This window comes from Crinia signifera, chromosome 4 (genome assembly GCF_055691185.1).
Source record: "Crinia signifera chromosome 4, ASM5569118v1, whole genome shotgun sequence".
In the NCBI taxonomy this organism is placed as follows: Eukaryota; Metazoa; Chordata; class Amphibia; order Anura; family Myobatrachidae; genus Crinia; species Crinia signifera.
In genome coordinates, this window is record NC_139220.1 from 203,614,620 (window position 1) to 203,637,058 (window position 22,439).

Genomic DNA, 22,439 nt, shown 5'->3' on the forward strand with positions numbered 1-22,439 from the left:
GTCAGTGCTGCTGCTGCTGCAGTGTCATAGAGTGATAGATAGTGAGAGATAGAGAGATAGAGAGAGATAGTGACAGAGAGTGATAGAGAGTGCTATATTTTGTGTCTGCTGCCCCCGCCTTTTGTGCTGATCACTATATCTGAGGTGATCAGCAACTTTTTGGGGGTGCAGAGGTTTTTTTTTTTTATATATATACCTGTCAGTTGCTGCCAGTTGCACTGTCAGTTGCACCAAAGGTTGTGCACCTGCTGCCCCTCACTGGTAATCAGTGTCGCATCACTGATCACCTTTTTTTTTTTTTTGAGGGTGCTGTGGGGTCTTTTTTTAATTTTTTTTTTACACACACTGTGATTTTGTGGGTGTCCTGTGGCCACTGTGCGCTGATCAGTGACGTACATCACTGATCAGCTTTTTCGGCACAGGGTTGATCTATTTTTTTTTTTTTTTTGATCAAATTCCTGTTGCCTTTGAGCGCTGTTCAGTGACGGACGTTACTGACCAACATCTGTGCTTAATTTTTGGCGCAGGACCTTTTTTTTTTTTTTTTTTTAACCCCTTCAATTTTTTTTTTTTTAACCCCTTCAATTTTTTTTTTTTATTGGGATCAAATTCCTGTATAAAGTATTTTTTTTTTCTGCACTACATACACACTACACACTACATACCCCCCCTACACTATACACGTGTTGAAACATTTCACTACCAGTAACACAAAAATAAAAATGTCATCCCAAATGTCATCCCAAATGTCATCCCAAATGTCATCCCAAATGTCATCCCAGTCATCCAGAAGAATGTATTCAGTGGAGGAGGCATATGCCATGCTTGCCTCTGACACTGACACAGCCAGTGAGGCAAGCAGGGAATTTGAAGGATTCGTCTTAAGCTCCTCTTCCTCCTCTGGTGATGAGGGACCCCCTCAAAGACGCCCCCGTAGAGCAGCTGAGACCCCCCCCCCAATAATTGATCTCGTATGGACCCCACCACCAGACAATTTTGAGCCCCAGGTTCCTGAGTTTTTGGCCATGCCAGGAATTCAATTTGATTCCACAGGTCTCAGAGAAATTGAGTTTTTCAAATTATTTTTCTCTGATGATTTTATAAATTTAATGGTGGACCAAACTAATTTATATGCCCAGCAGTTTATTGCTCAAAACCCCACGTCATCATTTGCTAGGTGGACCCCTGTAGATGCAGTAGAGATGATGACGTTTTGGGGTCTGGTGTTTCATATGGGCATAGTAAAAAAGCCAGAAATTAGGCAACATTGGAGTACAGATGTTCTGTACAGCACCCCATTTTACCATATGGCCATGACTCGGGCTCGTTTTGAGATGATCCTTAAATTTTTGCATTACAACGATAATGCACAGTGCCCACCCAGAGATGATCCCACCTTTGACCGGCTATTCAAAGTCAGGCCGGTCATTGATCATTTCAGTGCCAAATTTGCAGAGATGTACATCCCTGAAAAATTTATTTGTATCGAAGAGTCCCTTATACATTTTAAAGGAAGGGTTAAATTCCGCCAGTACCTTCCCAGTAAGAGGGCAAGGTATGGCATAAAAATGTATAAGCTGTGTGAAAGCACCTCAGGGTACACCCACATGTTTAGGGTATATGAAGGGAAGGATTCAAGAATTGAACCGCCAGAATGCCCCCCGTCCCTCGTAGGTGTTAGTGGAAAAATTGTCTGGGATTTAGTGCACCCCTTCCTGGATAAAGGTTATCACCTCTATGTGGATAACTTTTACACTAGCATCCCCCTGTTTAAGGCCCTTGGTTCAAGAGGTACAGCAGCTTGCGGTACTGTGCGCAAGAACCAAAGAGGCCTCCCAAAAACGCACATTGCCCAAGTAATGAGAAGGGGTGAAAGCAGGGGAATATGCACCGAAAATATGTTGTTGGTCAAATATAAGGACAAGAGGGATGTCCTTATACTGACAACAATTCACGGAGACAGTACCACCTCCGTCCCTGTACGAGGTACCAGTACCCACACCTCAAAACCTAATTGTATCCTGGATTACAATAGGTACATGGGCGGAGTGGATCTTTCAGATCAGGTACTGAAGCCGTACAGTGCCCTGCGGAAAACAAAAATCTGGTACAAGAAGCTGGCCGTGTATATCATCCAGATGGCACTGTATAACGCTTACGTGCTATTCCGTTCTACCAGCCAGAGGGGGACATTTATGCACTTTCAAGAGGAAGTCATAAAGGGCCTAATATTTGGGAACCAGCAGGCAGAGGGCCCCAGTACTTCTAGTACTGGCCCCCGTATTGTACCAGGGCAGCATTTTCCGAACGAAATCCCCTCCACTGCAAGAAAGGGCAGGACACAAAAAAGGTGCAAAGTTTGCTATAAAAAGGGAATAAGAAAGGAAACTATTTTCCACTGTGAAACTTGCCCCGACAAACCCGGCCTATGTATAAAGGAGTGTTTTAAAATATACCACACATCTATGGATTATTAGGTTCATCATTTCACCGTGCTTCGGGGGTCTTGCTAATGCCACATAGCACCCACCATTCATTCCACCAGAATCTGAGCTGCAAAATCCAAAAATAACTCCTTCCCTTCTGAGTCCTGCCATGCACCCAACTGGTATTTTTTGGTCACATATGAGGCATTGCCATACTCGGGAGAAATTGGGGCACAGATTTTGGGGTGCTTTGTCTCCATCATTCCTTGTGAAAATAAAAAATTTTGAGCCAGAACTGCATTTTTGTGTAAAAAATGTAATTTTTCATTTGCACAGCCCAGTTGTATCAAAATTGGTGAAACCCCTGGGGGTTTAAAATGTACACTATACCCCTAGATGAATTCCCTGAGGGGTGTAGTTTGCAAAATGGGGTCACTTGTGGGGGGGTTCCACTGTATTGGTGCTTGGGGGGTCTTGCTAATGCGACATAGCACCCACCAACATTCCACCAGAATCTGAGCTGCAAAATCCAAAAATCACTCCTTCCCTTCTGAGTCCTGCCATGCACCCAAATGGTATTTTTTGGTCACATGTGAGGCATTGCCGTACTCGGGAGAAATTGGGGCACAGATTTTGGGGTGCTTTTTCTCCATCATTCCTTGTGAAAATGAAAAATTTTGAGCCAGAACTGCATTTTTGTGTAAAAAATGTAATTTTTCATTTTCACTGCCCAGTTGTATCAAAATTGGTGAAACCCCTGGGGGTTTGAAATGTACACTATACCCCTAGATGAATTCCCTGAGGGGTGTAGTTTGCAAAATGGGGTCACTTGTGGGGGGGGTTCCACTGTATTGGTGCTTGGGGGGTCTTGCTAATGCGACATAGCACCCACCAACATTCCACCAGAATCTGAGCTGCAAAATCCAAAAATCACTCCTTCCCTTCTGAGTCCTGCCATGCACCCAAATGGTATTTTTTGGTCACATGTGAGGCATTGCCGTACTCGGGAGAAATTGGGGCACAGATTTTGGGGTGCTTTTTCTCCTTCATACCTTCTGAAAATGAAAAATTTTGAGCCAGAACTGCATTTTTGTGTAAAAAATTTAATTTTTCATTTTCACTGCCCAGTTGTACCACAATTGGTGAAACCCCTGGGGGTTTGAAATGTACACCATACCCCTAGATGAATTCCCTGAGGGGTGTAGTTTGCAAAATGGGGTCACTTGTGGGGGGGTTCCTAACTTTTAGCATCTTATGGTGCCTAGAATCCTACATGGTGCCTAAAAAATAATCTCATAAAAAGGAGGCTCCAAAATCAAGTAGGTGCTCCTTCTATTATGAAGCCTGTGGTTTGGTCAACGTGCACACTAGGGCCACATATAGGATATTTATGAAAACAAAAGAATTGGGGGAATCAATTTTTAGTCACATTTCTCTAGTAAAATCTACTGTGTTCCTTAGAAAAATGTATTAAAATTGCAAATCTGCAAAAAAAATGAAATTTTGAAATTTCACCTACACTTTGTTTTAATTCCTGTGAAACACCTAAAGGGTTAACAAACTTCCAAAATGCTGTTTTGAATACTGTGAGGGGTGCAGTTTTTGAAATGGCATCATTTATGGGGGTGTCTCACATACAAGTCCCTCAAAGTCACATCAGAACTGAACTGGTCCCTAAAAAAATCAGTGTTTGAAATTTTCTTGAAAATTTGAGAATTTGCTATTCATATTGTAAGCCTCCTAGTGTCCAAAAAAATTAAAAGGAAGTTGAAATAATGATGGAAACATAAAGTAGACATATGGTCTATGTTAGTTATTAACTATTTTGAGTGGTATGATTATTTGTCTCACAAGCAGAAAATTTAACATTTTGCAAATTGCTAAATTTTCCATTTTTTTACGACATTTTGGTATTTTTCACAAAAAAACACAGACTGTATCGACCCAAATTTACCACTAATTTGAAGTACAATGTGTCACGAGAAAACAATCTCAAAATCACTGGGATAAGTAAAAGCAAAAAAAAGTTATCCCCACTTAAGTGATACATGTCAGATTTGAAAAAAAGGGCTCTGTCAGGAAGGCAAAAACTGGCTGTGTCAGGAAGGGGTTAAAAAAAATATTTTTTTAAATTTTTTTTTTTTTAAGGGATGGTATCCAGGAATATTTAGACCATCATCGTCTACTCAGTAATAACCAGCATGGGTTCGTGAAAAATTGTTCATGCCAAACTAATCTACTAGGGTTCTATGAGGAGGTTAGCAAAAAACTTGATAATGGAAACACTGTAAATGTGATTTTCCTGGATTTTGCTAAAGCCTTTGATACTGTCCCACACAAGAGGTTGATAAATAAAATGGAGGACCTGGGATTGGGTGAAAATATCTGCAGATGGGTAGGGAATTGGCTGTGTAATAGAGAACAAAGGGCCTTATTCTGCTCGGTACGGTGGGACCGGCGGATCGTTTTTTTTTTCATCTGCGCATGCGTAGCTTTCGCAATGTGCAGGTGCGGCGACCTCACACCGCTCACGGACGGGTCTCTCCGTGCGAAAAAACCTGTCCGCAAGAGTACGGTCAATGTGGGTGGCATGGGAGCGTTTTTAGGGGAGCGGCCTGAATAATGAGGAAAACTGGGCGTACACGGGGTGTGCAAAAAAAAATTTACGGTGCTACAACCGCTCGATCGGCGAAAGCACCGTGCATTTTGGGCCAAAAACAGGCGGACGCCAAAAAGATAACTCCAGACCACCCCTAGAGATACCGTATGAGGGCGGACGCCTAGGTCTGCTATTTAACGCTGATTAAGACACAAACACATACACCTGAATGTAATAAGCAATGCTGCAGCCTATTAAGTAAAAACCATGATTTCACTACCTGCAAGCCACACACAGCCCTCAAACACATTGGAAGCATATCTTTCTACACTTCTAAAGGTTGGTTTCATTTTAGGTAAGAATCATTCAAAGACCTGCTTATATATGTCAAGGTAGTCATTTTATAACCATCTACACCCATTCAGAAAGTGTTTTGGTATATACTTTAAAAAGCAGGAAACTCAATTCACAGAAGTCGACATGTGTCAACTTTTTCACTGTAGCACAAACATAACTTTATTTTAAAGTAAAACCAATGTGGGGACACATAGATAGTGATTAAAATGCCACATAGAACATAATAAATATACATGTAATGAGGGTTAAAATGTTGTTTTATTAGGGTGTGTATTAAGGTAGACAATTGAGTTAATAGAAAACAATTATTGAATAACAGTTAGAATAATTAATTAATTGGCTTAATCATAGTTGAAAGGCTAGATTAGCAGGGCCATATATGTGAAGGGTATGCCACCGTGCACGGACGTAGGCTCACTCTCACGATCGGTGACACACGCTGAGTTTTCCATTGAAAAAAGGTGAGACCCGTCCATGCACCGTGGCGTACGCTCCGATATACGAAAGATGTCGGTGTGAAAACGGATGAGACCCGTCCATACACGGTGTCTAAGAGGAGACCCGTCCGTATAAGGTGGCGTACGCTCAAGTGTACGCCACTCCCCATTGTCGGTTTTTGTGACCGTCCGTATGCGGCTGTTCTGTGGGCGGACTTACGCTCACCGTCCGCGTACTGGAAACGTACGGTGAAACGGACCGTATGTACGTTGCACCGACCTAACCAGAATAAGGCCCAAGGAGTGGTTGTAAACGGTGCCGTATCAGATACACAGGCACAAGTGGAGTACCTCAGGGTTTGGTTTTGGGGCCCATTTTATTTAACATTTTTATTAACGATGTTGGGATGGGGTTACTCAGTAATGTACAGGTCTTGTCCCATCTTGGCAGGGGATGGCGCTGGCGTCGCCAGCCGCCATCCCCCGCCAGCGCCATGGCGATGGTGAGAAGGGGACGCGCGCGCACGAGAGGCGCGCGCGTCCCCTTCCGACGGCGCTTCCATCCGTTCCCCCGGGTCCCCGCCGGCTTGCCGGCGGTAACCCGGGGTCCCCGCCGCCTGCCCGCACCCCCCCCCTAACCCCCCCTAACCCTGTCCGTCTCCCTGAGGCGGAGACAGACAGGGTTTCCGTCGCACTGGCGACGGAGACTGAGACGCGCGTGCATTCGCTGGCGTGGCTGCTGGCGGGTCGCCAGCGCGGACGTTCTGGCGACCCGCCAGCAAGGATGGGACAAGACCCATCTGTATCCATCTTTGCGGAAGATACAAAACTAAGCAAAGTTATTAAATCATCAGAAGATGTCACCATGCTTCAAAAGGATCCTGCAAATCTAGAGGAGTGGGCTAAAAAGTGGAGGATGAGGTTCAATGTAGATAAATGTAAGGTCATGCACCTAGGGAGACACAACCAGTGTGCTAGATATAACCTTAGCGGAGAGGAATTGGGTAATTCAATACTCGAAAAGCATCTAGGAGTCCAAATAGACAGCAACCTGTGGTGTAGTGCCCAATGTAATGTAGCAACAAAAAAGGCCAATAAAATTTTAGCATGCATTAAAAGGGGCATGGAAACTAAGGACTCAAATATGATTATGCCACTGTATAAAGCATTGGTGAGGCCTCACCTCGAATACGGAGTGCAGTTCTGAGCCCCACACTATAAAAAGGACATCATAGAATTAGAAAAATTCCAAAGACGAGCAACAAAGCTTATTAGGGGAATGGACAATTTAAGCTACGAGGAGACATTGAGCAATTTGGGACTATTTACATTGGAGAAGCGACGTTTAAGGGGGGACATGCTCACCATGTACAAATATATCAGGGGCCAATATAAGGATCTGTCCAACACCCTTTTTTCTACTAGAAAGGAATCTAGGACGCGAGGGCATGAGTATAGACTAGAAGAAAAAAAAATTGTTCAGCTAGAAGAAAAAATTTCTTTACGGTCAGAGCACCTGTTTCTTTACGGTCTAGAGCAGAGATGTTTCTTCCTCGGCGTCTGTATTCAGAATGATTTCTGGCCAATCAGGAGCCGACTTTCTCGGCTCCTGATTGGCCAGAAATCATTCTGACTAGAGACGCCGAGGAAGAAACATCTCTGCGCCTGTGAAAGTCCTGTGAGCCGGGTACCAGATGGGAGCAGCGCTTCTGCCGGAGAGGATGCCGAGGTCGTCGCCGGGGACCAGGTGAGTAGGATTTCCTTCCTTAGATACCCCTGGGGACTACCTCGGATCCTGGACCCCGGATTCTTTAGCCCAGGAGTCCCGGAACCCCGGACCAAGGCCCCGGAACCGGACTCTTCTGCCCTGGAGCCCCGGACCCAGGATCCAGGGACCGACCTACCGGACTCTTCTGCCCTGGAGCCCCGGACCCAGGATCCAGGGACCGACCTACGGGCTCAAGGTAGGTAAGTATCAGTGTGTGTGTGTTATGTGTGTATTAAACTTTTATTTTCAGGGTGTCAGTGTGTTTTCTTTAACTATTTTTTGTACTGTAGAACTACAAGTACCAGCGGGCCCTTTAATGCCCCGCATGCTGGGACTTGTGGTTCTCCAAGTCCCAGCATGCGGGGTAGGCTTGCTGGGACTCATAGTTCGCCAGTAGAAAACAATAGTCTTTCTTCTTTTTTTTACACAATCCATCAGCCCGATGCCCACCGCCCAGGGGCATCGGGGACAGCCCCGGACTATCAGCATGGGCTGGTAAGTCCTGGAGGGGGGGGGACCCCTTCATTGGGGGGGTCCCCACTTCCCCAGGACCCCTGCCCATGCTGACCAGCCAGGGGGTTAATGCTTTGGCTGCGGGACCTTATATAATAAGTGTCCCCCGGCTGTGGCATTACCCTGCTGGCTGGTTGGGTCCGGTGCTGGTTCTTAAAATACGGGGGACCCCTAGTCATTTTGTGCCCCGTATTTTGGGAACCAGCGCCGGACCTTGAGCCTGGTGCTGGTTTCATGAAATCAAGGGGACCCCTATTTGACGGGGACCCTGATTTTATGTCACCAGCACTGGCTCAATGAGCCCGGGGCTGGTTATGCTCTGGCGGGGGACCCCGCGCTCGTTTTTTTTTTTTTACTTTGCGCTTTCCTGCAAACGTGCGATTTTCAGACATAAAAATCGCACATTTTCAGGACTAAAGACATCGCACCACTTCGCCGCAAATCGCACCACTTCGCACTTTTCAGCCTCCAAATCGCATCACATTAAATATGCGAATTATGACTGAAAAATGCGATTTGAAAAAGTGCGAATAGCGGCGATGTGGTGCACTAAAAAAACATGTGCATTTATCTCAAAGCATAGAATGTCACCCGACGTTTCGGAGCACGCAGCTCCTTTTTCAAGCACTCTGTGAACAAGGTTGTTCACTGAGTGCTTGAAAAAGGAGCTGCGTGCTCCGAAACGTCGCATTAAAACTTTGTCACCATTCACCAGTCCCAGGAGTGCCGTGTGGAGTGTGTTCATCCTCACCCTATCCATCCTATCCTATTGTTTACAAGGGCACCCGGGTAGCTGCTTATTTGACTTTGGAGTGCCGGATCACAAGGGCCATTATGTGTGTGTGTATATATATATATATATATATATATATATATACATATACACACACACACATATAACATGCAGAAAAAGGGGGAAATTATTTTGGCAATATTTTATAATATGGAAAGTTACAGGGACACATTTGCAAGCAATAATATTTGATAAATGGGTACTTGTGAGTTATCCGGGCTGCCGATTTCTAAATCGGGTCGGATCGGGTACATCGGATGCGATGCGATGCGATGCGATGACCCGATTTTTCCATAGGAATCAATGTTAAAATGGACTGAGTCCATTTTAACATGGAATTCAATGGGAAAAAGGGGTCCTTTTCATACCCCTACTATCCAAGTGGGCATGGAGTTGGATATAAACCTGTGGCGAGCGTAGCGAGTCACCGAGCCCGAAGCGTGGCGAGCGTAGCGAGCCCCGCGAGGGGACACAGAATACCGTCCCCTCGCGGGGCTCGCTTCGCTCGCCACGCTTCGGGCTCGGTGGCTCGCTACGCTCGCCACAGGTTTATATCCAACTCCATGCCCACTTGGATAGTAGGGGTATGAAAAGGACCCCTTTTTCCCATTGAATTCCATGTTAAAATGGACTCAGTCCATTTTAACATTGATTCCTATGGAAAAATCGGGTCATCGCATCCGATGGTCGCATGCGATGCGATGCGATGCGATATCGCATCGCATCGCATCTGATTGTATGCCTTAACTTAAGGCATACAATCAAAAAATCGGCAGCCCAGATAACTCACAAGTACCGATAAATGTTACTGTGAAAGGAAACTAAGGACAGTTGTCGTTTTTTTTATGTAAATGTCTAAATCTCATGTCTGCCCCTCTACCATAATTTCTTTCCAAATTCAGAGACACTCGAGCATAAATGTAATTTCATTAGCGTCAACCTTGGAAAGCTATGTCTATTCTTTCACTTCTAATTATTGTACTTTAGGTGTATAATTTATTTATGTGCCCTGCCCCTTGTAATCACTCCTAGGATGGTTCATGTAATATAAGTGAATGCCATACATATAATATAGCAGAGTTGAATTACACATAGTACCAGCAATCAACTGTACTGGTAGAAACTTTATACACACAAAAGGTATATCTTCCATATAGATAGCAGCACAATATTCAGATGCACAATTTCCACACACTGTGTAGACACAATAATATCTACATATTCTGTGTATAAGTATAATTAATGTTCCCCAGGTAACTGTTTATAGACAATGCTGTAACAATGAGACATTCACTTTCTTTTAAAGTAAAAACTGTTTTGAAAATAATAATCACATAAATATCTAATAATACCCCTTTCAGACATACTACACGGGATTTTAGACCCGGTTCAAACCCGGGTATTTAAAAATCCCGGGTCCATTGCAGGTGCGCAGGACCCGGGATTTTAGAGGACTAAAATCCCGGGTAGAGCCTTTCAGACATACCCTAGTCCCGGGATTGTGCAAGTAAAAAATCCCGGTATTTTGCCGTATGTCTGAAAGGGGTATAAGTGGAAACACCACCTTTTCCTCCAATAGCAGAAGATGGTTAAAAATGTTTGTGAGTATCTGCAGCTCAGCGAATAGATCTGAATCATGCCCCGTGTGTGCTGCTTTTCCAGTCATTCTATTAGTTGTGCTCTGGCGTTTGTACGCTGGAGTTCCCCTGCCGCTGCCCCCGGGGCCATTAGTTGCAGGCGGCAGGCTCGGGGATGTTCGGGGCGGCTCCGGGGGGACTCTGGAGTCCTCCCGAGCTGCCACAAACATCCCCAAGCCTGCCGCTTTATCACTTCCTGCTGTGAATGGTGGCATTGGCAGTGGCAGGGGAGCTCTGGTGTATGATTGCCGGAGCGGAGATGAGGGGGGGGGGGGGTGTGTGGCAGGAGGGGGGGAGCGATTGGGGGGGGGGTCCTGGGTGTGACAGTACGACGTTCTGTGGTGGGTTTTGCTGGGGCAGGAAAAACCTGCCCTGGTAGGTTTGTCCTGCCCTAGCAAAACCCACCACTCAAGGGCAGGGCCGGTGCAAGCCCTGTCAGCGCCCCAGGCGACCCCCCACGTGCCCGCCACCCTCCGCTCACCCCCTCTCCCCTCTGCTCACCCGGTCCGGATGTCCCACCGTTCACCACCAGCTCCAACCTGGTCCACGGGGGAGGGGGGTATGACCATCCCACCGCGAGTGTAGGGGAGGGGGGGGGGGGTTAGGAGGCAGTCAGTCAACTCTCTGACCCGGTCTCCATGGGCGGAGGGCTGTGGGCGCCGCTAAACTGGCTCCACGGTGGGTGCAGCAGACGCCGCTTCCATACAAAGTGCCGCCCTCCAGTGGCTGGCGCCCTAGGCAAATGCCTAAACCTGCCTAGTAGTGGCGCCGGCACTGCTCAAGGGAGTTAATGTTAGCAGCAGCAATAAAATAATACTCCACCAATATGTTGTTTAATGATTAATATGGATTCATGTTTGTGGATCAGCAACCACTTTACTGATTATAACCCATATATCAATTGCTGCAAACTGTAAACAAGAAATATTGTCAGTGATATTTGTCTGGTTCATGTTAACTCTTTGAGTGCCAATGTTGCTGTGAGAGATCCTCAAAATGTTCTGCACAACTGTTTTTTTGTTTGGGTTCAATATTTAACTAAACTTCAGTTAATTGACTGCTGTATTTGTATTTATTTATACTAAAATAACAGTCACTGTGAGCGATGCTGGCATTTTTAGCAGATATTTTGAGGATCTCTCCCCGCAATGTTGGTACTGAAAGGGCCATATTCAATGTGGCCAGCGAGGGCGTTAAAATGCGGGGATCACCGAAAACAAGTGACCGCACACGCCGTTTCCCCGTCGCTACAAAAACCTAGTGAGGGGGAAATAGTGTGTGCAGGAGGTCAGTTGCAAGCTGTGACAGTGATCAATCAGCACTGCTCGCTGTCACAGCTAGCAAAAATCATTGAATACACCACAAAGGGTTAAATTAAATTCAAAATATTGATCATGAACAATTGTGAAACTAATATACAGTAGCAAATGACATTTTGGTAATTGCTAAAAAAAAAAAAAATACTTTTCGATATGTGAATTCAAAATTATTTTATGGCAGAGTGACCCTTTTAAGTCTGCAATATTTAGTAGTTACTATATAGTTACTATATAAGTTGATTCTATTCTATAAAGTTGATTCTATAAGACTGACTGTCCCATGTTTTTTTTACCAGCCTTGGCAGCAGCTCTGTAACCATACGCTTGTGTGCGCCCCCTTGTGGCTCTTCGTGCGTATGCTGAGATGTATCAATTTAGAGGGAGTGTCTTGTTCCTACTCCCCCCTATTGATGCAAGAAGAAGCCCATTAAACATGCACTGACTGCTGGAGACTGGAGGCTGCTCGCAGGAAATCCAGTGTCAGCCCCAATCATTGAAAGTCACTGTAAATGCTCGAAAAAACAGACCTAGTAAGATCTAGATAGCTGCACCCAATGGATGCTCCCTGAAGTCCTCCTTATAATGCCATCACTGCACTGACCAAGCAAGGATCCTGATGCAGCCTCTGTCCACTACTGCCCCAGCTGCCTCAGTGTAAATGCCAATGCATACACTAGATATCCATCCTGCTCCTCCCTGTGTGATGCATTTCAGGAGACCAAGAAACCCGCAGTTATCATGGGTAATAAGCAAACTATATTTACCGATGAACAGCTAGATGCCTATCAGGTAAGGTCCAAATACTGTCATGGTGATTATGTGTTGTGTGATATTCTTTCATTTAATTTATTACTGTAAATGAAAAAAAAAAATATTGTGTGTTTATAATGATTTACAGTATGTAAAAATACCGTAGTGTTATATATGGTCACGTGTGTCTCTATACATTTAATTGTATATAGTATATACTTATATATGTGGATCTGCAGTATATTCAAGGCTATTTAACAAACACATAGGCAGTTGTTTCTGGCAGCAAAGTTTAGGGGCAGCATAATGATAAAAATAAATTGTACAAATATATAAATTGGTGGTATTTACATTTTTGGAAGAGATAATAATGACTACAATCATATGATGTATTATTTACAGTGCATGACACAGAAACAAATGTTGGTGGTCAGCATATGGGATAAGGAGAGTTCTGCGTTGCTTGGTTACAGAATGGCAAGGCAAATCCATTAATGTATTGTCTCTATTAGATACTATATGTATAATTATTTATTTCCTTTAAACATGTATCATTTTGTGTGCATGTGTATGAGGGATGCATGGATAGACATTCATAGTATAATGTACACAGTGAATTATGTGCAGAAACTCCATTAAGTTGTGATGCTGATGCACAAACAGCTTTGGCAGGAAATGAGACCTAACTGTTCTGTGACTCACACATAGGGAACATTAGCTGATCTTAGTGCTTAGCATCCTCTGCTAAGGGGGTGGCTGCAGCCTAGGAGCAGGAGAAACAGGGATTGAGCGGGCCCTTTAGTTGTAGGTAGGCCAACAAAAGAGGCGAACACAATTGATGCTTTATGTCAGACAGATTTATGGAGCATGCATGGAGAGATGAGTGTTGTGGGCTTGAGATGTAAGACACAAGTAGAGATTGCTGTCCAGGATGTTGTCCAGCTGAGGGATGCTTGGTATACAGGGCCTTATTCTAGTTCACTCTTTCTGACAAAATCCTTAGATGGACAAACCCATGTGCACTGCAGGGGGGCAGATGTAAAAGGTGCAGAGAGAATTATATTTGGGTGAGTTATTTTGTTTCTGTGCAGGGTAAATACTGGCTGCTTTATTTTTACACTGCAATATAGATCTCACTTTGAAGTAAAACCCCACCAAAATCTAATTCTCTCTTCACAAGTAACATCTGCCCAACCTGCAGTGCGCATGGTTTTGTCCATCTAAGAAGGATTTAGTCAGAAAGAGTGAACTAGAAGAAAGCCCACAGCCACCTCATAATGGGCAGAAGACCGAGAAAGTGTGCACTGTTGAAGCCAGATAATGGTTATGATAGATGGGGGGGAGCAGTGTTTATTGATTACATAACCGTGATTGAGGGATATTTACAAAAGCTTTAAAGTGAATCCCATTATTTAGCAGAAGCCTGCCATTTTTCAGATAATTCGACTTTAGACACATTATTTTCCAACAATAAAATGATTCCACTAATGGATCCATATATTATCCACTGCAACATCCCATGGTCACAAGCTTGTGTCATTAATAAAGCTGCTTTTCCTCCCAGTGTCTTTACATTGGCTTTGGGGTTATTGGGCACTAATGAGCGCTCATCCAGTATTAAATTACTAGTGAGCACGTAGATACAGCAGGTAGCGACATGAAAGTGTCAGGAGGTACAAGAGACTGCTTAATTGCTGAAAGTGACATGTGCTCTCAGTGGGGTGGGTGTGTTATGTGTAATATGTGGTTTAATGTGTAGGATATGCCTCGATATGCTGTGGTTAATGCTCTTTACCTACAGTATACATATGTGATGAGGGCCTAGTTGCTGGATTAGAGAGTGGCAGTGATATACTGTGCAGTAGAATGCAGCTAGTGTTGGGAATGATATACTACATTATAGTTTCGTTTCTATCATTTATAACGTTGACATGAGAATCTGGAGTGTCAACATGTTGACATTAACAATGTCAAAATACAGCATATTGACATTAATGAAATGGTGACAATATGGACAGGCCGTTTTTAGCCTAACGGTAATGTAAACATTTTAACTATGTTGACGTGTCATACAGTATGGTGACCTTTTATTTGTGTTTGCAGGTGACGACATTTTAGATATTACCATTAATCCAATGTCAGAACCATAACATTTGACTTTTTGGTGTTGACAAGTAAATGTTGACAGTCTGACGCCAGACCCAGTATTATTTTGTCCAATGTATGTGTGTGGTATGAAAGGATAGGTTAGGACTAAAAACAATGAACATAAATGAAAGCGAACCAAGAGTATATAATATATTTGCAATGCCGCTCGGCCGAACGCAACCCCCCCTCCCCCTGATGCAACCTTCCTCTGGGAGAATCCCCTCAGTAACATGGGAGGGGATGTGTTGATCACCATCAACTGATTTTTCCAGCCTTCAGTCGGAAAAGTAACTCAATACTTACTTTTCAGATGGCCGATGTACTCCCACTTCAGGGCTGGCACTGACGTCATCTGACATCAGCTGCCCACCCCAAGTAGGCATTGCCACGCCTGCGTTAGCAAGGAAATGCCAAGCATTTTTACAGGGATGCCCATAAAACACTGGGTATTCCCTGCCTGCCCCCTTCCCTCACATTACTCATTACTGAGCAAACGCGCGGGGGCTTGCACATGCACATATACGCACATGCGCAGACCCCCACCTTCGAAAACGGGGCCGAATTCGGACCCCGGGTTAGTTTTTAATAGAGCTGAGCGTTTTGATTCTGTGCTTTTCCCAAACCAATCGCAAGTGCTGATTTATCCTCTAGCCTTAACTTGCAATAAGTTGGAGAACAGAACTGGACCACTCCAGTCATCTCTAGTGTTTAAATGGATCCTAAAATAGTGGGGTTGTTACTTGCCTCATATAGTGTAATATAGCATTAATAAGGAATAATAATTATTACCCCCACCAGCCGCAAGCCTCCCCAGTCCAGGAGTTTGCAGCGTGAGAACCACATGTACCAGGGATGTGCCATGTCCAGATGCGCACATTACCATTTATCATAGCAGAGATGTGGTTAGTGACCATAAAGGTAGCTTTTGCACAGAACTTTTCTTTAGTAAGGGTTGCTTAGAATCTTTACTGTAAGTAAAATGATGAAGCGGTTATCAGCAATTTATTTCTTCATGATAATAATGCTGTGGTTTCTGTAGACACCTGTTGCTTCCTGTGTAACATAACACACCTGATCCACATACAGTAGTTTGTGCTGCAGATGAGCTAAGATGATTGGCTTGGTCATTAATTATCTACCATTGAGTATCTTTAGTAAATGACCTGATGAGCACACTTGAGGATGAAGTAGAGGAACCGTTTCCATTATGTTTACTTTACAAATGTATACAAATTTGTGTTTTTATTTGTAATACGTGTATTGTTGTTTATTGATCGTGGTGTGTATGAAAAGATTATTGAAAACTAAGTGATATCTAAAGGCGCCCATACACGGTACAATTGTTGGGTGCGATGAGATGCGCATCTCATCGCACAGCTCAAAAAGTATGTGCTGCACATAATTTTGTACTAGATTGCATCTCATTGCATTGCAAAACGTATGCAATGCGATGCGATCTAGTCCAAATTGCATACAATAATTGTACCATGTATGGGCACCTTAACAGAAGTAATTTATGATGGAAACCTTACCCTGACTATACATTTTATTATCACAAATATTCGAAACAGGTCACACACACTGTATCTAGCAGTATTGGGAGACGCACACTTAATTACACCAAGGGTGAAATGTAATAGGATGAGAGATTCAGAAAGTGAGAGATTTGGTAAGAAATCTCCAGTTTTTTTAAAGTGGCAATCATTTACACAGCAAAAGCAGTGTGATTTTGCTGTCTCAATGATTGCCACTTTAAAAAAACTGGAGATTTCTTACCAAATCTCTCACTTTCTGAATCTCTCATCCTATTACATTTCACCCCAAGTGTTATGTGTGGGGAAAACAGACACAATGCTATATATACTGTGTGCCATCTTATCCTTAGTACAGTCCTGAATTATTCATTCTAAAGACTCCGGAGAACAAACCTGGAACTCTAGACAATGATAAGCTACCCTCCAGAACATTCTAACAGGCCTTTCCCCTTCCCCCACCAGTCATTAACCCTGCCAATGAAGTATGTTATGTTGTTTCACACACACACACACACACACACACACACACACACACACACACACACACACACACACACACAGCACTAGTAGCATCTATCTCAGTAACATCTTTGAAGCATACTCTGACATACAAGCAGGAAGAACTAGGAATAACGCAGACAATATACAATGCAAAAATATAAAGCACACTATGGGAACATAGAATTTGATGGCAGATAAGAACCACATTGCCCATCCAGTCTGTACTTTTGGGTTATTATTAGTATTAGGGTTACTTTAGGAGTCTGTTATCAGGATTAGTCTATGTTTCTATGTTTAGTTGATTTGTAGCAGTTTGGGTACTTGTGTAGTTTCACGGCGCCAGCATGGCGCCATGCGTCTGAGTCCCCTTGCGGGGCGCGCTTCGCTCGCCCACGCTGCGGGCTCAGTGGTTCGCCACACTATCTAAAATCAACTCCATGCCAACGTGGATAGTGGGGGTATGAACTATCCACGTTGGCATGGAGTTGTTACTTTATTTTAGATAGTTGTGGCGAGCGTAGAACCCGGAAGTAGCACGGCTCCATGCTGGCGCCGTGAAACTACACAAGAACCGCAGTTTGTGTTAGGTTGACCGCAGACACTCCGCCAGCAGCAGCCCAGTCTGAAGAAGCTGCGGCCAGCTGTCACTGCAGGCTTTCACTGGGATAGTCTACGACTGAGACAGTCTAGAAGTGGTCATGGCTGCCGTACAGATCCACCTCAGAAATGTTTGGACACACCTGTGTTTTTCAGACATACTGTACCCAGAAAACATCAGGTTTGCATTCCCAAAAGTTAGCTTACTGTCAATCAAGCGCCGGACACATTGCGCTTAGGAGACCATTTATTAATAACAATAGAGACAACTTAGAGCAAAATACAAAAAATGATTACCGGGAGTTGTTTGGACACCCCTGATGACCTCCCTTGAGGACTATTTAAGCAATTGGAAGTTTCCAATTAGCTTAATTAATCTGTAAAATGTCACCGTCTGAAGCAGTGTTTTCTGTATCCAATGCCTGGAATCTGTGTGAGTGTTATCCAAAAATTGGGTGCGAGGTAAGCAAGTATTTTACATTGCTAAACCTTGCTCTAAATTGAATTTCCCCTGTTAAGATGTAAGTGTATAACAAAGGTCAATCTCGTGCAATTATATGCTGCCCTTACATACAATTACCTTTATGTTCATATCCTAAAATATTACTAATTTAGTTTAATAAGAAAGGAGATTGTTAAAGTTTGGGGCTAGCTTATGGGGCACCATGTTACTAATTGTCCTATTGTTATGGGTTTCTTCTCAGTGCTGTATGTGAAGCTTTGTGGGCTCATACAAAGCCTCCATGTTCCTGTCTGTCCACTTTCCTTCCACAATTTTTTTCCGTTTTTTGGTGGTACTGTTTTGCGCAGAGGAAACAACGTCAGGTTGCCACTTTGGGTGCAAATTTATTGGATTTGTTTATAGAATTTGATTTCTTTGGGTGGGCTTACATTCATTGAATTGTTAGTTCGTGACCACCCTAAAAGGGGCTGTGGTATCACCCTACTGAGTGGGTAGCCATATCAGCAGGTTGAGTGGATACCTAATTTTGACAGTTGTTGCTATTTTGGTTTGTGTGCACCTTTGGTGGTATCCGTTTAGTTGTGTAATGCATTGCTGGGGTGGGGGCTTATCCTGCCAGTACTTTCTTTACCATCATACTTTAATTCAGGTAAGCATATATTTCAATATTCGAAGGGCCGTATTCAGCAATTTAATTGAACCGATCCCCTTCTAAACTGACGGGAGATCGCAGGGCGATATTGCTCTTATTATGGTTGGATTAAGCCACAAATAGCGGCGAAACCCAACAAAACTAATGGTCATGACGTGAAAAGTCCAGTCTGAGCACTCAAACAGGCAGAGCCGGCCTTAGGCATAGGCCAACTAGGCAATTGCCTAGGGCATTTGGAATGCCTAGGGGCATCAGCAGCTTCTGCTGATTAAAATGATATGCAGCATGCCTATATTCGGTGTGTGAGTGAGGCTGTATCTGCATATGAAATAGTGTATTCATGGAAATCACTGTAACATAGCATTCCGTATGCAGGTACAGCCACAGTCGCACACAGAATATAGGCATGCTGCATATCATTTTAATCATCAGAAGCGAATGGGTGCGCTGGTTCTATTTAAAGCAGGGTCAGAGACAGAACTAGTGGCGGTGCTAAGGGGCAACAGTCAAAATCTTGCCTAGGACGTAATTTAGGCTAGGGCCGGCTCTGCAAACAGGTGACATTTCTGCTCACCACCCCTAGGCGTAGTGAGCTGAAATTATGTCAGCGCGCCTGCTAGGAGATGGGCAGCAAGAATTTAACATGTACCTAAATGTGTTTAGAATAAATAGCTAACAAATTGTCTCCAAATCTTTACATTATTGTTTACTTCTGAAAGTGTTAATTATATGATGTGTACACTGGACACCTCTCAGACACTTGCATGTTTAATATTCTCTCTCCAGCCCTTCTTTATTTATTATTTATTTATTTACAGTTTCTTATAAAGCGCAGCAGATTCCATTGTGCTTTACACTTATACTGATTTCACATTGCACAACCTGCTCTGACCCGGTTTTTTAAACGTTTCTTTAACCGGGTCAGAGTAAGTTTAACCCCTTTCACATTGCCTGTTGTAAACGGTATATCACTGGCTAATTACCGTTTTTGTACCTTTCACATTGCACCCGTTGTGAAAGGTACAAAACGGTAATTAAGCAGTAATATACCCCCCCCCCTCCTCCCCTGGAACTGGCAAGCGCAAACCCCCCCCCCCCTACTTACCAGCGCACACCGCCAGCATTAGAGCTACAATGCCGGCAGTAGGCAGAGCGGGTTCAGGGGGTGACCCGGGGGCGGCAGCCCCTACCCTGAAATGTCAGTACATACCTCCCTCCCCTTCCCCGGGCAGAAGCCCCGCTCACGCGCCTGCAGCAGCATCCCCAGCAGCAGCGCACAGTGTAATCACAGCAGGAGCAGCGGCTCGCCATTTCGCCACACACAGCCATCACCTACCTCCTACCCCGGGCAGCAGCCCCGCTCACCCGCCTGCAGGAGCAGCGGCTCGCCGGGTCACCAGGAGCACCCGCTCTCGCGTGTCTGCCTGCCGCAGCTGGGTCCGCGCACACAGCCCACACAAGGGACCCGCTGCCTCCCAAGCAATGGACCGCGCTTGCCAGGTACCTGGGGAGTGTGTGAGAGACAGAGACCCTGCGTCTCTGGGGGAAGGGGGGTGGTGGAGACCCTGCTTGCCTGGTTCCAGGAGATGGGGGACCCCTCTTGGTTCGAGGGGGGGGAGGAGGGGGTCGAGATCCCGCTGGCCAGGTACCAGGGGGGGGGGGTGCAGTGTAGGGTACCGGTTCAGACCCATTCACACTGCAGAAATAACGGGTCTGAACTGTGTAGGACCCTTCTTTTTAACCGTTTTGAATTACCGATTCACTTGAACCGGTAATTTAAAACTAGCACTTTCACACTGCAGCTATAACCGTTTTGAAACGGTTAAAAATCTGCAATTTACCGTGTTATCAGGGGCGGATTGGCCCACCGGGAAACCGGGCCATTTCCCGGTGGGCCGGCACCATCTCTGTCAGAATCGGCCGCCTATACTACCTGACAGGGCCGCCACGGCATCTCCGTGCTGTGCTGCGGCACTGTGCCCTAAAGGAAGATGGCTGCGTGTGCTTCACTGCTTCCCTCCGGCTCCCTGCTGCTGCGGCTGCAATGAGCTGCAGATACAGCCGCTGGCAGCCAGGGGGAGCACCTCTCAGACTGATGACGTCAGCCTGAGAGGGGAGAGAGACGAGGAGCAGCAGCGCTGTGGCCGGGCTGCAGCTTCCAGCATTATGAATGTGAGTCACTGTGGGCTCTGGGGTGGGGGGGTGTAAGGGGAGAGAGAGACTCACTCCTGTCACACTGTGAGGGACATGGGGAATAAGTCTCCCTGCATGTGCCAGTTACAGTGTAGGCTGTGCTGGAGGGGATTCTGTGTATGACAATCCTGCACATGAGGGGGAAGGGGGTCTGTGACTGTCTGCACGAGAGCAGACAGACTCACTGTGACAACTCAGATCCCCCTCCAGCTCAGCTCCCCCATAGGCAGACATGTGACATTCAGATCCCCCCCCCCCATGTCTTCCTATAGGGGCTGTGCTGGATGGGTATGTGACATGTCTACCTATGGGGGGGGGGGGGGGGGGGACTGGGATCTGTGCTGGAGGGGGATCTGATTACGTGACATGTCTGCCTATGGGAGTGGGGGATGCACTCAGGCCCGACGACAGGGAGGGTCAAAGGGTACAGCTGACCCGGGCGCCGGCGTTCTCAGAGGCCCCAAAGCATGGCTGCTGTGATGATGCACTCAGCCGACCGCCCACTCAACCCTCCTGCCGCGCAAGTTCCTTCACCCACCACCCAGCCACACTGTGGGCGTTACATGTATAGGCGTCATTACTACTGCTGGCATTATGTGTATAAGCGTTGTCACTACTGCGGGCGTTATGTGTATAAGTATCGTTACTACAGCGGGCATTATGTGTATAAGCGTTGTCACTACTGCTGGCATTATGTGTATAAGTATCGTTACTACTGCTGGCATTATGTGTATAAGTATCGTTACTACTGCAGGCATTATGTGTATAAGTATCGTTACTACTGCTGGCATTATGTGTATAAGTATCATTACTACTGCTGGCATTATGTGTATAAGCGTTGTCACTACTGCTGGCATTATGTGTATAAGTATCGTTACTACAGCGGGCATTATGTGTATAAGCGTTGTCACTACTGCTGGCATTATGTGTATAAGTATCGTTACTACTGCTGGCATTATGTGTATAAGTATCGTTACTACTGCGGGCATTACATGTATAAATGTCGATACTACTGTGGGCATGTATAGGTGTCATTACTACTGTGGGCATTACATGTATAGGTGTCATTACTACTGCGGGTATTACATGTATAGGTGTCATTACTACTGCTGCCGTTATGTGTATAAGTATCGTTACTACTGTGGGCATTATGTGTATAAGTAGTTTTCCCGCTAGGCTGTTTTAAGCGTTGTTACTACTGCGGGCATTATGTGTATAAGTATCGTTACTACTGCGGTTATTATGTGTATAAGCGTTGTTACTACTGCTGGCGTTATGTGTATAAGTATCGTTACTACTGCGGTTATTATGTGTATAAGTGTTGTTACTACTGCTGGCATTATGTGTATAAGTATCGTTACTACTGCTGTTGTTATGTGTATAAGTGTTGTTACTACTGCTGGCATTATGTGTATAAGTATCGTTACTACTGCGGTTATTATGTGTATAAGCGTTGTTACTACTGCTGGCGTTATATGTATAAGTATCGTTACTACTGTGGGCATTATGTGAATAAGTATTGTTACTTCTGCAGGCATTATGTGTATAAGTATTGTTACTACTGCAGGCATTATGTGTATAAGCGTCGGTACTAATGTGGACATTACATGTATAGGCATCATTACTACTGCTGGCGTTATGTGTATAAGTATCGTTACTACTGCAGGCATTACATGTATAATCATTGTTACTACTGCTGGCGTTATGTGTATAAGCATTGTTACTACTGTGGGCGTTATGTGTATAAGCAT

The 22,439-nt window shown here is 44.8% G+C and overlaps 1 protein-coding gene across 1 annotated transcript in view; it reads left to right on the forward strand.

Annotated features, from left to right (window-relative positions):
- Positions 1-12,256: 12,256 nt before the first annotated feature.
- The window catches only part of CIB2 (calcium and integrin binding family member 2), a 41,089-nt gene continuing 30,906 nt past the window's right edge, over positions 12,257-22,439 (forward strand). Inside the window, exon 1 of the mRNA XM_083183478.1 lies at positions 12,257-12,638. Within this exon, the coding sequence (XP_083039604.1) occupies positions 12,588-12,638 (51 nt within the window). The 5' untranslated portion in view covers positions 12,257-12,587. The remainder of the gene's footprint in view (positions 12,639-22,439) is intronic.